Genomic DNA, 16,151 nt, shown 5'->3' on the forward strand with positions numbered 1-16,151 from the left:
GAGTTAAAGGTTATTTACAGTAAAATCAATAAAGAAATTGATTTCATAGAAATGAATTACTGAACACAAGACTAGTATTTGAGTATTGTTTAGCAAGGGGACTTAGCACCAGCATGGTCTGAGCTGAGATCGTACGTTTGCCTAATCCAATATGATACACCTTGATGGGTCGGATTGTTTTTTCCTTAATCATGGGTGTATCCATGGGTTATAAACTGTCAGGAAGTAGCAATCGAGCTGCTTCTTTTTTATTTTATGCAATCTCCAGATACATAGATATTGTAAGTTATTTTTTTCCATTAAACTCTGCAATGCTTTAACTTTTTTTCTGTATAGAATGCTCTACGCTGTCTCCCTGTGGAATCCGTGTATAACCCGCTATTAGCGAGCTCCAATCTATATCAGTACCTTCAGCATGTCCCCAACCAGCCAAGTAGACAGCAGGGGCATGTAAGACACATGACATCATCACGTGGACAAGTGGTCGGAGGGCCCAACATGAGGCAGGTGAGGTATGCTCACATCATACACTAAAAGTGTCACGTGTCACAATTGCTCTGTTAAGTCTTTTGGTGGCTTTGGGTTTGGCCTTATATACAAACCATAAAGTGCACCCAACACTATGTTTAAAAGCTTAAAGGTATATGAAATAATGACAGTGCCTCAATGTAATGGAAGGTTCCAGGACATGAAGTAATGATAGTGCCTCCATGTAGTGAGAGATCCCAGGACGTGAAGTAATGACAGGGCCTCCATGTAGTGAGAGATTCTAGGACATGAAGTAATGACAGTGCCTCCATGTAGTGAGAGATCCCAGGACGTGAAGTAATGACAGGGCCTCCATGTAGTGAGAGATTCTAGGACATGAAGTAATGACAGTGCCTCCATGTAGTGAGAGATCCCAGGACGTGAAGTAATGACAGGGCCTCCATGTAGTGAGAGATTCTAGGACATGAAGTAATGACAGTGCCTCCATGTAGTGAGAGATCCCAGGACGTGAAGTAATGACAGTGCCTCCATGTAGTGATAGATCCCAGGACGTGAAGTAATGACAGTGCCTCCATGTAGGGAGAGATCCCAGGACGTGAAGTAATGAGAGTGCCTCCATGTAGTAAGAGAGCCCAGGACGTGAAGTAATGACAGTGCCTCCATGTTGGGAGAGATCCTAGGACGTGAAGTAATGACAGTGCCTCCATGTAGTGAGAGATCCCAGGACGTGAAGTAATGACAGTGCCTCCATGTAGTGAGCGATCCCAGGATGTGAAGTAATGAGAGTGCCTCCATGTAGTAAGCGATCCCAGGAAGTGAAGTAATGACAGTGCCTCCATGTAGTGAGAGATCCCAGGACGTGAAGTAATGACAGTGCCTCCATGTAGTGATAGATCCCAGGACGTGAAGTAATGACAGTGCCTCCATGTAGTGAGAGATCCCAGGACGTGAAGTAATGAGAGTGCCTCCCTGTAGTAAGCGATCCCAGGACGTGAAGTAATGACAGTGCCTCCATGTAGTGAGAGATATCAGGACATGAAGTAATGACAGTGCCTCCATGTAGTAAGCGATCCCAGGTCGTGAAGTAATGACAGTGCCTCCATGTAGTGAGAGATCCCAGGACGTGAAGTAATGACAGTGCCTCCATGTAGTGAGAGATCCCAGGACGTGAAGTAATGAGAGTGCCTCCATGTAGTAAGCGATCCCAGGACGTGAAGTAATGACAGTGCCTCCATGTAGTGAGAGATCCTAGGAAGTGAAGTAATGACAGTGCCTCCATGTAGTGATAGATCCCAGGACGTGAAGTAATGACAGTGCCTCCATGTAGTAAGCGATCCCAGGACGTGAAGTAATGACAGTGCCTGCATGTAGTGAGAGATCCTAGGAAGTGAAGTAATGACAGTGCCTCCATGTAGTGAGAGATCCCAGGACGTGAAGTAATGACAGTGCCTCCATGTAGTGATAGATCCCAGGACGTGAAGTAATGACAGTGCCTCCATGTAGTGAGAGATCCTAGGACGTGAAGTAATGAGAGTGCCTCCATGTAGTGAGAGATATCAGGACGTGAAGTAATGACAGTGCCTCCATGTAGTGAGAGATATCAGGACATGAAGTAATGACAGTGCCTCCATGTAGTGAGAGATCCCAGGACGTGAAGTAATGAGAGTGCCTCCATGTAGTAAGCGATCCCAGGACGTGAAGTAATGACAGTGCCTCCATGTAGTGAGAGATCCTAGGAAGTGAAGTAATGACAGTGCCTCCATGTAGTGAGAGATCCCAGGACGTGAAGTAATGACAGTGCCTCCATGTAGTGATAGATCCCAGGACGTGAAGTAATGACAGTGCCTCCATGTAGTGAGAGATCCTAGGACGTGAAGTAATGAGAGTGCCTCCATGTAGTGAGAGATATCAGGACGTGAAGTAATGACAGTGCCTCCATGTATTGAGAGATATCAGGACGTGAAGTAATGAGAGTGCCTCCATGTAGTAAGCGATCCCAGGACGTGAAGTAATGACAGTGCCTCCATGTAGTGATAGATCCCAGGACGTGAAGTAATGACAGTGCCTCCATGTAGTAAGCGATCCTAGGACGTGAAGTAATGAGAGTGCCTCCATGTAGTGATAGATATCAGGACGTGAAGTAATGACAGTGCCTCCATGTAATGAGAGATCCCAGGACGTGAAGTAATGACAGTGCCTCCATGTAGTGAGAGATCCCAGGAGGTGGATTAATGACAGTGCCTCCATGTAGTGAGAGATCCTAGGACATGAAGTAATGACAGTGCCTCCATGTAGTGAGAGATCCCAGGACGTGAAGTAATGACAGTGCCTCCATGTAGTGATAGATATCAGGACGTGAAGTAATGACAGTGCCTCCATGTGAGAAATAATACACTGCATAGAATAATTAATTGCATGGAGTCACGCTGCATTAAATATTACATTGCATCGACACACATCATACAATAACACACTGCATGGAATTACATACTGCATGGAGTAACTCCAAAGAATAAATCATTGCATGGAGTCACACTGCATGGAATAATATACTGCATAGATCAGGGCCGTCTTTAATATTGACCCGACCCTGGGAAACCATTTTCTTGGGCCCCCTGGACCCTGCACCCACCCACCCCATGCCATCTACCCCAAAGCAGTGGAAGAACTAAAGTAGAAAGTGCCCTAATGCAAGATTTTTTTTGGGCTCCTCTAGCGCAAGAATGGCCAAAAGGTAGATCCCTATCTGTCGTACAACTCTAACAATGCTTTGACAGCTGGGGCTCTACCATTTCCCCATGCTTGCAGTGTTGTGTTTATCACTGAGCAGTGTTTGTGTGTTTGAATGTCACCATGTTTTTATGGAGTATTTTTGTGTGAATGTAGGGGTGTGTTTGTATGTATGTATGTGGTGCTGGCGTTTTAATGTAAGTATGCATTTATGTGTAGTGTTGGTTTTTGAATGCAGGGGTGTATTGATATTTAATTTTGGTGTAAAATGCAGAATTGTGTTTGTATGCAGTGTTGACGTTTCAATGCAGGAGTTTGTTTATATGTAGTGTTAAAGTTTGAATGCAGGAGTGTATTTGTGTGTAGTGTTGGCGTTTGAATGTTAAGATATATGCACATTTACACATACCCTGCAACATACACACACTGTGATACCCGTACACACACACAGATATACACTGAAACACTTGCAGATACACAGATATACACACTGACACACATGCAGATACAGACACACCAATACACATACAGACAAACAGATACACAACCTGACACACATGCAGATACACAGACACACAGATAAAAACACTGACACACATGCAGTTACTCAGACACGCATATTATACAAATTAACCTCTGGGCAACCCTATACAGCATATAGCCTTAAGTGGCTAGTTTTGCCACATTGACAACATATAGATACACACACTGACAACATACAGATACACACACATACGGATACACAGACACATATACTGTCAGACATACAGACATACATACACTGACAGACTTACTAACACAGAAAGACACATACATGGGCAGACATAGTGACACACACACAAACACGTACATTGACAGACATACTGGCACAGACAGACACATACACTGGCAGACATAGTGACACACGCACACTGACAGACATACTGACACACACATAAACATACACTGACAGACATGCTGACATACACAGAGACACATACAATGACAGACATTGTCATGATGTGCGCTGCTCTGTTCTATGTCTGGACTTGGCTTCTGGTATCCAGTACTCCTTTTACTATTCTTGTTTAGTATTTCTTGGTTTTTGGTTTTCTATTCTGTGTCTGGTTTTCCTTATTGCTGGGTTTCTGGGTTCATTCTTATATTCCGTCCCTGGATTTCCCAGTCTCTTGGTTTCATTTAAATGTTTGTTTTTTTGCCACACCCGTTGTTTTCCATTTTCCCTTTGGTTCCAGAGTTCCTGCAGGCAGCTGCTCAGGTCTTCTGCTCTTTCTTGCAGGTAAGTACTATTGGTCTAGTATGGTTCTTTTAGTGAACATTAGGCAGTGTAGGACCTGCCGAATATGGGGTACATTGGCGTTGTGGCAGGCTTATGCAATGTATGATCATATAGTGTAACTAAATCCCCATACTTTTCTCATTAGTGCTTAGTTATGCCTTCTCTTGTTTTGCCTAATATATCTTGTCTTGTTTTAGTTTGTATACCCAGTCCATGTACAGTCCTATCCAGTCTTGCCCAAGTTATGTTCATGTTTTCCTCATGTCTTGTGTATATGTTCTGGGTTTAGCTTACTATCCTTCTCTGGTTCTGGGTTCTACTAGTTCTGTCTTGTTTTCATGTTTGGTGCCTATCTCTAGTCTTGCCTTGTTTCTAGTACTGGATACATCTCAGTATATGTCTGCTCTGGCTTCCACTAGCTGCTACAGGGTCTTGGTTTGTGGCCGCACAAACGCTGGTGCTCAACACCAGGGGGCGTGCGGTCACCCTGCTCCAGACCCTGCTATTCTACTTCCACACTGTGACTCCTACTCGGATCATCAGGCATATTGGGTCCCGGTCCACGCGCCGCCACCTGGACACTGTGTCTGGGTTCCGGGCACCGGACCGCCACCCTGACAGACATACTGACACACACAGACAAGTACACTGGCAGACATACTGACACACACACTGACAGACATAGTAACACAGACAGACACATACACTGGCAGACAAATTGACACACGCACACTGACAGACATACTGATACACATAAATATACACTGACAGATATACTGACATACACAGAGACACATACAATAACAGACATACTGACACACTCAGACACATACACTGGCAGACATACTGACACACACACACACACACACACTGACAGACATTCTAACACACACACACAGCCACTTTCATAGACATACTGATACAAACTTGAACTTTTAAACCCGCCCTGCTGTTTCCTACCTTGTAGGGTGGTTTCCTCACGGTCTACACTGGTGGCTGATGCTGCTGGGAGTTTGACTCTCAGCTTCAAGCAATTAAAGTTCTCCTACGTATAGCTGGTCCACCCAAATACTAGTCGAGACTGAGTCAAGGGTGAAAAGGAACTGGTTTATTTAGACCAAGTTCCCTGCTTATATACACATCCTCCAGCATGGGGTCTGCATTCAATACAAGACAAGTCCCTCCCAGAGATCTCTGTGCCTGGGAGATAATTTAGTTAAAGACCCTGTAACGGATCGCCTGGCACCCCGACTTGGTACCTCCGTTAATGGATGCTCCTAGTGCTTCATGAGGACTCCAAGCACTCTGGCAGACACCACAATCACCGAATCAGAGAAGCATAGGAATCCTCTCTAGCATATGAATGCTGTAGACCGTTGAATAGGAACCATACGAATAGGCTTACACTCCTAGCAGTCAACTGGAACAGCATGCAATAAATCCTTCCCCCAATAATGAGACGACACTTCACTTTGAGGGTTAAACAGGAACTCTGGACTGGCACATCCAGCCTGGCTTTTATTTCCATCTTACACATTTAAGCCTGCCCACAGGGGAGGTGTAAAATATCCAATAGCATAGATGTTACCTCCCACACATCTCCTCCCCTTAGATTAACACTTAACCCAATTACACATACAGTTAAAACATACTTTCTACCCAACTTTCATAACTCTAAAACCATACATCACATTCACATAAAATACATATCCACAATCAATCCATTCAGGGGAACAACATATAAAAAAATGGCATGAATCAGACCAGGGGTTTAAAAGTTAGTAATAGTATCTTTTAAAACCCCTGTCAGCATGACTTTCCAGCTCAGACCGGTTACCTCCCACAATGCCTCACAATCCCTCCCCTCTGGCCTGGAGATAATTGAGGAAGGAATCTAATTATCTCCAAGGACTGAGGCAAAACTCCATTACCCACATGGCAGACAAAAAGACAGTAAAATACATAGAATTACATACTGATACATTTAACACATAAAACACACATTTCTACATATCCCCAGTTTAACCGAACACATAAATACCTACATAATATTTAAGACAGTATTACTGTGATATGTTACAAAGTCTTAAAGGGACATTATTCCCAAACGTCCCAATATGTCCACGGATGATTCTAAAATGGCCAGCAGCAGCAATATAAACTAAAACATGCCCAAATATAGTTCCAACGTACCAATTTTCCAGGGGCCATAGTCAGCAGGTAGGAGGCAGGCAGCCAGGCCCCTCCAATGTCCCGTGGCGAGGCGGTTTCCGCCACAGACCCGTAAGCTAATTATCTCCCAGGAACAGAGAGGCAAACACAAAACATAAAAACATAAGAGTACCTCAAAACATAATAAAAATATACAGTAACCCAAAGAGCATCCCCAAATGACCTGATCTGAGCACCCAAGTTGTCAGAATAGCACTCATATCCATACATACTTGAAAACATTGAATAATACACTGTAAGGAGACTGTGACTGACTGCCTGGTACCCCGGCTGGGTAACTTTGTCAGGCTCGCTTCCCAGCTCACCACCGGAACACCTCACTTTGGCTGGGGTCTTTCCGTTGCTTCCCACCCTGGAACAGGGGCCTCGGGAAAGCTTCAAGTGATTAAGCTCTACCGGAAAGTAAAGCTGGTCCACTCAAGCACTAGTCCAGACTCAGTGATGGGTGAAAAGGAACTGGTTTATTTAGGCCAAGTTGCCTGCTTATATGCACAACCCCCAGCATGGGGTCTCCAAACAATACAATACAAGTCCCTTGTGACAAACTCACTATTTTCCCTGTGTTAAGACATTTCCCTGCTTAGATTTTGTATACTATGTTCCCCGAACCACATTCACATTTCCCCAGTTAGGAAGCTGCAATCTACCGAACACCGTCAACCCCCCTGGCTCATTAACTACAAACTAACCACAAACTTAAGTGCTCTCGCTGCGTGGCCGATGTTCATATAACCGAACAACACGTGCTGCAGAAAATGGTGACACTTTTGTTGCACGAATGCAGGGAGCAGGACTTGGTCGTCGAGTGTCTGGAACTATAAGTCGGACACTCGACCTCGCAAACTCCTGTGATTTCATTCAAACTCCTGCTTCTATTCCTGACAAGAAGGAGAGCGATGTTCGGAAGGATTGTTCACATGTACTAGGCGAACAATCGCTATCTGTGAGTCAGGGGAACCGTTCCAAAGTGACCGACCGCTACCACTATTTCTCTGGAACTAATTTGGGCAGATGCGACGTGTGCGGTCGGTCAAAACTTTACCCTGGTGGCGATTCGACTGTGTTCGTGAGATCTGAGCGCTATTTGGATATGCTGGGCACCCAGATCCAGGCAATCCGGGGATATAATGCTTTTGGGGGTTAGATATATGTGTTATGTGTATTTTTAATATTTTATGTTTAATAGTGTGTAACTCTAGTGCCTGGGAGATAATTAGTTTAAGAAAAGTACACTAAATTATCTCCCAGACACAGAGACTCCGGGATGTGTTGTGGGAATGTTCTGGGTGTGTTTTACCATGTCTTTGATTGAGACCTCATGCTGGGGGTCTGTGTATATAAGCTGGCCACTGGGCCATAATAAACCAGTCTTCTTGTACCCTTCATCAAGTCTTGGATAATGTTTGGGTATACCAGAGCTTTAATCACTGCTTCACTTGGGACTTGGGAGAATTACAACAGATATACTCAGTCGGAGTATAGGGGATCCATTACACCCCTCTCAAAGATCTCTGTGCCTGGGAGATATTTGAATTAAAGACCGGTAAGCTAATTATCTCACAGGAACAGGGAGCCAAACATAAAAACATAAAATTAGTTACATTTGCGAGAAAGGAAATGCCGAACCAGGGGCACAGAGGGAAAGCTGCTAATGGCGACTGGGCAGGGTAACTCCTGAACAGGGTCTCCGACCTGGACCATAGTCGGTGGGCAGGAGGCCAGCTTCCACACTCTGCCAGAAGTTCGTGGTAAACGTCCGTGAAAAAGAGCGTTTGTCACAGAGACACACTGTTTAGTATGATACACTGCTTAGACTAACACACCACATGGAGACACACACAGCATGAAGATACACACTCTATGGAGACACTGCATGGAATAATACACTGCATAGAGTGACACACTGCATAGAGTAACACACCACATAGAGACACACACTGCATGGAGATACACAACGCATGGAATAGTACATGACGAAGAGGTACATCAAATAAAAGAAAACAGTTGTTCAGTTATTTGTAGAACCCAGAAATTTCCACCTGACGGGTGCGCTTATACAGCCTAATAATATGATGGATGTATCAGTCATTGAGCCTGGAATCACTCCCCTTTTTACCTTATTTTAGGTTGCAGTCAGGCAAAGTAAAGCCAGGGCAACAGTGGCACCTCTCTCTCTGGTGTCTCCAACTTCCTATACGTCCATTACATATTGTGAAGACAAACCGAAACATGGGAACACCGTCCACCAGGACAAGAAGGACTTCCTATCTGATGTCTAAGCAGTGCCTTCTGTACAACACGTTTATAGTTGGGTTTTTGTCCAGGCTGTAGCATAGCCAAGGTCCTGATCAACTGCAGCAAGCATCCCCTACCCCCAGACACGTCCATCAAACGTTCCCCAAGAAATTCTCCACTGACTCATATCCTGCCATATCTCCTAATCTAGTGCCTGACAATTTACATCAAACAGTATATATAGTTATTGGGACAATCCTCACTACTCCTGACATATAGAATACTATCTTTTAATATTGCTATATAACTGTTTGATAACTGCTAATACCGTCTCTGCACAGTTAAATTCCTGACATAGTGTATTTATGGTAGTATTACATAGTGTGTGTTTATGGTAGTATTACATAGTGTGTGTTTATGATAGTATTACATAGTGTGTGTTTATGGTAGTATTACATAGTGTGTGTTTATGATAGTATTACATAGTGTGTGTTTATGGTAGTATTACATAGTGTGTGTTTATGGTAGTATTACATAGTGTGTGTTTATGGTAGTATTACATAATGTGTGTTTATGGTAGTATTACATAATGTGTGTTTATGGTAGTATTACATAGAGTGTGTTTATGATAGTATTACATAGTGTGTGTTTATGGTAGTATTACATAGTGTGTGTTTATGGTAGTATTACATAGTGTGTGTTTATGGTAGTATTACATAGTGTGTGTTTATGGTAGTATTACATAGTGTGTGTTTATGGTAGTATTACATAGTGTGTGTTTATGGTAGTATTACATAGTGTGTGTTTATGGTAGTATTACATAGTGTGTGTTTATGGTAGTATTACATAGTGTGTGTTTATGGTAGTATTACATAGTGTGTGTTTATGGTAGTATTACATAGTGTGTGTTTATGGTAGTATTACATAGTGTGTGTTTATGATAGTATTACATAGTGTGTGTTTATGGTAGTATTACATAGTGTGTGTTTATGGTAGTATTACATAGTGTGTGTTTATGGTAGTATTACATAGTGTGTGTTTATGGTAGTATTACATAGTGTGTGTTTATGATAGTATTACATAGTGTGTGTTTATGATAGTATTACATAGTGTGTGTTTATGATAGTATTACATAGTGTGTGTTTATGGTAGTATTACATAGTGTGTGTTTATGGTAGTATTACATAGTGTGTGTTTATGGTAGTATTACATAGTGTGTGTTTATGGTAGTATTACATAGTGTGTGTTTATGGTAGTATTACATAGTGTGTGTTTATGGTAGTATTACATAGTGTGTGTTTATGGTAGTATTACATAGTGTGTGTTTATGGTAGTATTACATAATGTGTGTTTATGGTAGTATTACATAGTGTGTGTTTATGGTAGTATTACATAGTGTGTGTTTATGGTAGTATTACATAGTGTGTGTTTATGGTAGTATTACATAGTGTGTGTTTATGGTAGTATTACATAGTGTGTGTTTATGGTAGTATTACATAGTGTGTGTTTATGGTAGTATTACATAGTGTGTGTTTATGGTAGTATTACATAGTGTGTGTTTATGGTAGTATTACATAGTGTGTGTTTATGATAGTATTACATAGTGTGTGTTTATGATAGTATTACATAGTGTGTGTTTATGATAGTATTACATAGTGTGTGTTTATGATAGTATTACATAGTGTGTGTTTATGGTAGTATTACATAGTGTGTGTTTATGGTAGTATTACATAGTGTGTGTTTATGGTAGTATTACATAGTGTGTGTTTATGGTAGTATTACATAGTGTGTGTTTATGGTAGTATTACATAGTGTGTGTTTATGGTAGTATTACATAGTGTGTGTTTATGATAGTATTACATAGTGTGTGTTTATGATAGTATTACATAGTGTGTGTTTATGATAGTATTACATAGTGTGTGTTTATGATAGTATTACATAGTGTGTGTTTATGGTAGTATTACATAGTGTGTGTTTATGGTAGTATTACATAGTGTGTGTTTATGGTAGTATTACATAGTGTGTGTTTATGATAGTATTACATAGTGTGTGTTTATGATAGTATTACATAGTGTGTGTTTATGATAGTATTACATAGTGTGTGTTTATGGTAGTATTACATAGTGTGTGTTTATGGTAGTATTACATAGTGTGTGTTTATGGTAGTATTACATAGTGTGTGTTTATGGTAGTATTACATAGTGTGTGTTTATGGTAGTATTACATAGTGTGTGTTTATGGTAGTATTACATAGTGTGTGTTTATGATAGTATTACATAGTGTGTGTTTATGGTAGTATTACATAGTGTGTGTTTATGGTAGTATTACATAGTGTGTGTTTATGGTAGTATTACATAGTGTGTGTTTATGGTAGTATTACATAGTGTGTGTTTATGGTAGTATTACATAGTGTGTGTTTATGGTAGTATTACATAGTGTGTGTTTATGGTAGTATTACATAGTGTGTGTTTATGGTAGTATTACATAGTGTGTGTTTATGGTAGTATTACATAGTGTGTGTTTATGGTAGTATTGCATAGTGTGTGTTTATGGTAGTATTGCATAGTGTGTGTTTATGGTAGTATTACATAGTGTGTGTTTATGGTAGTATTACATAGTGTGTGTTTATGATAGTATTACATAGTGTGTGTTTATGGTAGTATTACATAGTGTGTGTTTATGGTAGTATTACATAGTGTGTGTTTATGGTAGTATTACTGCCAAACAGTTTATTGCCTTGTGTTAGTTTTACGGTTTTAAAGTTTTATTTTAATTAAAGTTTGATTTGCAAGATAATAACATTAAGATACTCTGGTGACATAAGAAAAATGATAAAGGTACCCCGAATCTTAAATGAAAAAGAAACAAAGGATTGTACATTAAGTATATTTACAGTGACATTGGTGGAAGGTGGACATCAGAATAAAGGTAGGGGTTAAATACGGGAAAATAACAAATAAAAGGAGTGATGGGACAAAATGAATACATATTAGTGTGAGTTATGGCCATAGTGTGATCAGCACTGTTCAGGGAAGGATGTATCGTGTGTTGTTGAGTTAAGCAAGATCCAGTAATCTAATTGAAAAGTGTCCTTTTTAATATTTGTATTTTTTTCTGTATTTTTTTTCTTACCATTTGATGTTTTCTTTCTTCTAAAATCTTCTTTTTTTTAGCCCCAAAAAAGGCCACATAAAAATCCATAATAACCGACGCAATAAAAAAAAAAAAAAAAGAGCGCAAAAGAAAAAAATCCATCTTCACCCAGCGAGGGCTCTGCAGGGCGGGGGAAGGCTTATAAAGCCTTGCACCGCCCTGCAATTAGGCTCAGAGCACTCTGATTGGTGGGTTTAAGCCATCCAATCAGAGTGCTCTGACAGGTAAATGAAGAGACTGACAGGTAAGTCTCTATATTTACCTGTCACAGCACTCTGATTGGTTGGCTTGAAATCCACGAATCAGAGTGCTCTGTCATTTTACACAGCTTGGGAAAGTTCTTTGGAACTCTGATTGGTAGATTAAGATTCATGAGGTACCTCTCTGTATGTAAACAACAAGTGAGGTAGGAATCTCTCCCAGTCTCTGCAGGCGTGAATAAGGGTCCTCAGAATCTGCTAGAGGGTGCCATTAAAGCGCTCGCAGAGACCGCTAGTCTGGGGGTGGTAAGGTGAGCTTAACAGGAGCTTAATATTGCACACCTTCCACAACTGCTGGGTGAGCACCGCGGTAAACTGGGTTCCCTGGTCAGAGAGAATCTCCTCACCCCACCCTAGTAAAGATCTTAACCAGGGCATCAGCTACTGTCTCTGCTTCAATATTGGACAGCGCTTCTGCCTCTGGCTAACGAGTGGCATAGTCCACCACGGTGAGAATATGCTTCTTCCCGGATGGACTAGCCCTGGCCAATGGCCCCACAATGTCAACGGCTACTCAGGAAAAGGGCTCCCCAATAATAGGCATGGACATAAGCCTTGGGGTGATCCCCCCGCTTACCTACCCGTTGACATGTGTCGCACGTACTACAGTATAGTCGCACAGCTAGGTTAAAATTGGGCCAGAAGAAATTTTGGGTGATCCTATGGGCTGTGCAACGGGACCCTAGATGTCCGGCTAACAGTACATCATGCCCAATTCGCAGAATTTCCTGCCGGTATTTTGCAAGCACCACCAGCTGTCTCTTCTGCGAAGGGGCATTACTTCTCTGGGATGGCTTAGGCATCCTTTACAGCCTATCCCCTCCCCATTCATAGCGCTCCCCATCTACCCTCTCTTCCTGAGTACCTGCTTTAATTCTATACTTATGCAGGGTCAGGTCCTCCCGGGTTTCCCTCCCAAATGCCTCTGGGGTTTCCCAGCCTATGGGGGGCCTGATCTAGGGTACAGCTTGGGGAAGATAATCTTACCTGGGTCTCAGCAGCAGGTGGGCCGGTTCCAGCAGCATGGGTCTGAGCACGGGTAGTAACTGGGTTGGCCTCAGAGGGACCCATCGTGGCGTATGCAGAAACAAGCAGGGTCAAGTCATTCCCCAACAGGAAATCTGCCGGCAAATCCTTCATCACCCCCACATTCACATGTCCCGAACCAACCCCCAATCCAGGTGTACACAAGCCACAGGTAACCTGAAAACCGTGCCTCACGCTACCCTTACGATTACGGTGTCTCCGGTATGCTGGCTCTCTGAGACAAGGTTCTTTGGAAGCAGGGTCATGGTGGCGCCAGTGTCACGTAATCCGTTGGCTACTTTCCCATTGACCCTGACAGTTTGTCTGTGCTGTTGCCTGTTATCTCGATGGGTCGCTTGTACCGGATCTGCCTCGTGTAGTATGCCCCAGCATTCTTCCTCCTCAATGCAGTGGGCAGCAGGCAGGGGTGTGCGGGAATTCCCCCCTGCTGGCTTTCTCCAGGACTGCGACTGCCTGGCTGGGTTTAATGGGCAATCTGGTCTCTTGTGCCCCAGCTGTTTACATCCAAAACACCGGATGGGTTGGGAGTAATCCTGGGAATTAAATCGGGGCTGTTGGGAATAAGCAGCCGCTGGCAGTGGTGCTGTAGAACAATATACCGGTGGTTGGTAGGCGGTAGCTGGAGGGGGTGCTGCTGTTCGATACTCCAACAGAGCGGTTGTCTTGCCCACAGGGTTATCCAGCTTGGGAGCGTCTGTGTACTCGTCCTCCAGGCGAGCAACTTCAGGCAGGTCCCGGACCCATTCTCTGACTCCTGAGGACAGCTTGTCAAAGAGGTTCTCCAGCAAGAACAGCTGCAGCACCTCTTCCCCTGATACGTCTTGGCATCCAGTGACCCAGTGGGATGCCATGCAGTGTAGGCGGCATGCCCACTCTGTATATGAATCCCCAGCCTGTTTGTTGGTGTCTCTGAAGCGCCTCCTGTTTGCCTCCGGTGTGACAGCATACCTGGTCAAAAGAGCTTCCTTCCTTAGTAATATCCTCGTCTGGGATGGCCCTGAACGCTTCGCTGGCCCGGCCGGACAATTTCCCGGACAAAATGGTAACCCATTCCTCTGCGGGTACCTAGTGTAGGGCACATTGCCGTTCAAAATCGGCAAGGTACCCATCAATTTCTCCTTCTGCCTCAATAACATTTTTAAAAGCAGCAAAATGTACCTTTTTATTTTCCACTGGGGTTGCTGGGATTTCAGCTGCTGCAGCACCTCTTTGCTGTAGTCGACTCGCCTCCAAAGCTGCTATAACCCGGTCAATAATGTCCACTGTAGGGTTAGGACCATAAAATGGCAGTCTTAGGTTAACAGCCCGATCAAAACTTGCCTCCTCGGGTGTTCTGTCCGTTATGCTGGGCCTTTCAGTTATATTGGCTCTTTCAGTTCCGTTGAGTGTTTTGGCTCTATCTATTTCGACTAATTCAGCGATAATGTCCCTCTTCTTACGGTTGCTGGCTGGTCGGCCCCGGTTTTCCAATAAGTCCTTAAGGGTAGAACGTTTTAACCGTTCATATTGCGCTTCCATTTGCTTGTGTTCTATTGTAGCTGTCCCTCTGGGCTGTGAGAACCATCCCGCCGCTTGCCACCAATTGCAACGACACCTCCGGGTATACAAGGAGTTAATGCTGTTTAGGATGTTCCCTTCCTGAATGCGAAGGCAGCTAACGAATACTCCAACCAGCCGAACAGGAATCATACGAACACTCTCCCCTCCAAACAGCCGAACAGTAAATCCATACAAATCAATTCCCCCATGTACGAGACCAAGCTCCGTATTGAGGGTCAGCAGAGATCTGGTTTAATGGGGCTACCTGCCCGGTATTTATGCAGGTCTTCCACCAGGTGGACACTCCCCTAGGGGACCTGGTGGAAAACTGGGACAATAATAATACAGTAGCCGATCACAGTATTACAGGCATAAACACTCCCCTTTAGCTGTAAAGAACCCTCCTCTCTATCCTGGAGATAATTGTGAAGTAATTCAATTATCTCCCAGGATAGAGGCAAAACTCCATTTTACACGTGGCAGTAAAAACACATGAAAACTACCGAATGCACTAGGTACAATTAACGTATCCCCAGATAGCTTAGATCTGAGCGCACATTATTACAGAATGGCGCTCAGATAACATACATACAGTTCAATCGCCATGGAGTCAAAGTCTTTCACATAGTCTTTCGTTATACGAATGGGCTCCATGGCATAGCTATCTGGGGTAAGTCCATTCGTGCAGAAAAAGTACCGAACGGGCCGGCGTTCATATGCTGGATGAACAGAAGAAGGGAGGTTGGCGGCTTCAGCTGTGTTCGTGAGAAATAGTGTCCGTTTTTAGTTCCATGAAATCGTCGACGAACGCCGCTGGGCATTCGTATGTCCAAGATGGCCGCCGCCTCGTGGTCGGCATACGAACAATGACCACCCAGTCGACATTCCACAATTAGGAAGTGTCTGCGGTTAACCACAATGTTCTGATGAGGCCAAGAGGTTAACAAGCAGCACACTTCCATGCTGGGTGGCCGGCCATTCGGCAGTTGTTCGGTAAAAGAGCAAATAAACGTAGGGGCTGTATGGACAGGGGAAATAGCCGAACAAACAGACGAATGGAGCAAAATAAAAGTAATTCATAGACAGATAGTATGGATAAACACCGATAGTGTGTGCAGATACCAGGAGCTGGTCTAGAATATGGCTGAGATAAGTGTCACGGTAATATACCCCAACACGCAGGAATA

At 43.3% G+C, this 16,151-nt stretch overlaps 1 protein-coding gene across 2 annotated transcripts in view; it reads left to right on the top strand.

Moving 5' to 3' along the window:
- The window catches only part of M1AP (meiosis 1 associated protein), an 88,086-nt gene extending 78,766 nt beyond the window's left edge, over window positions 1–9,320 (top strand). Inside the window, exons 8-9 of one of the 2 annotated variants that reach the window (XM_063459752.1) lie at window positions 337–507; window positions 8,857–9,320. In XM_063459752.1, the coding sequence (XP_063315822.1) occupies window positions 337–507; window positions 8,857–9,009 (324 nt within the window). In that variant the 3' untranslated portion in view covers window positions 9,010–9,320. The remainder of the gene's footprint in view (window positions 1–336; window positions 508–8,856) is intronic. The other variant, XM_063459754.1, reaches the window with a different exon arrangement.
- The last annotated feature ends 6,831 nt before the right edge of the window (window positions 9,321–16,151 follow it).

Source organism: Pelobates fuscus, chromosome 6 (genome assembly GCF_036172605.1).
Source record: "Pelobates fuscus isolate aPelFus1 chromosome 6, aPelFus1.pri, whole genome shotgun sequence".
Lineage (NCBI taxonomy): Eukaryota > Metazoa > Chordata > Amphibia > Anura > Pelobatidae > Pelobates > Pelobates fuscus.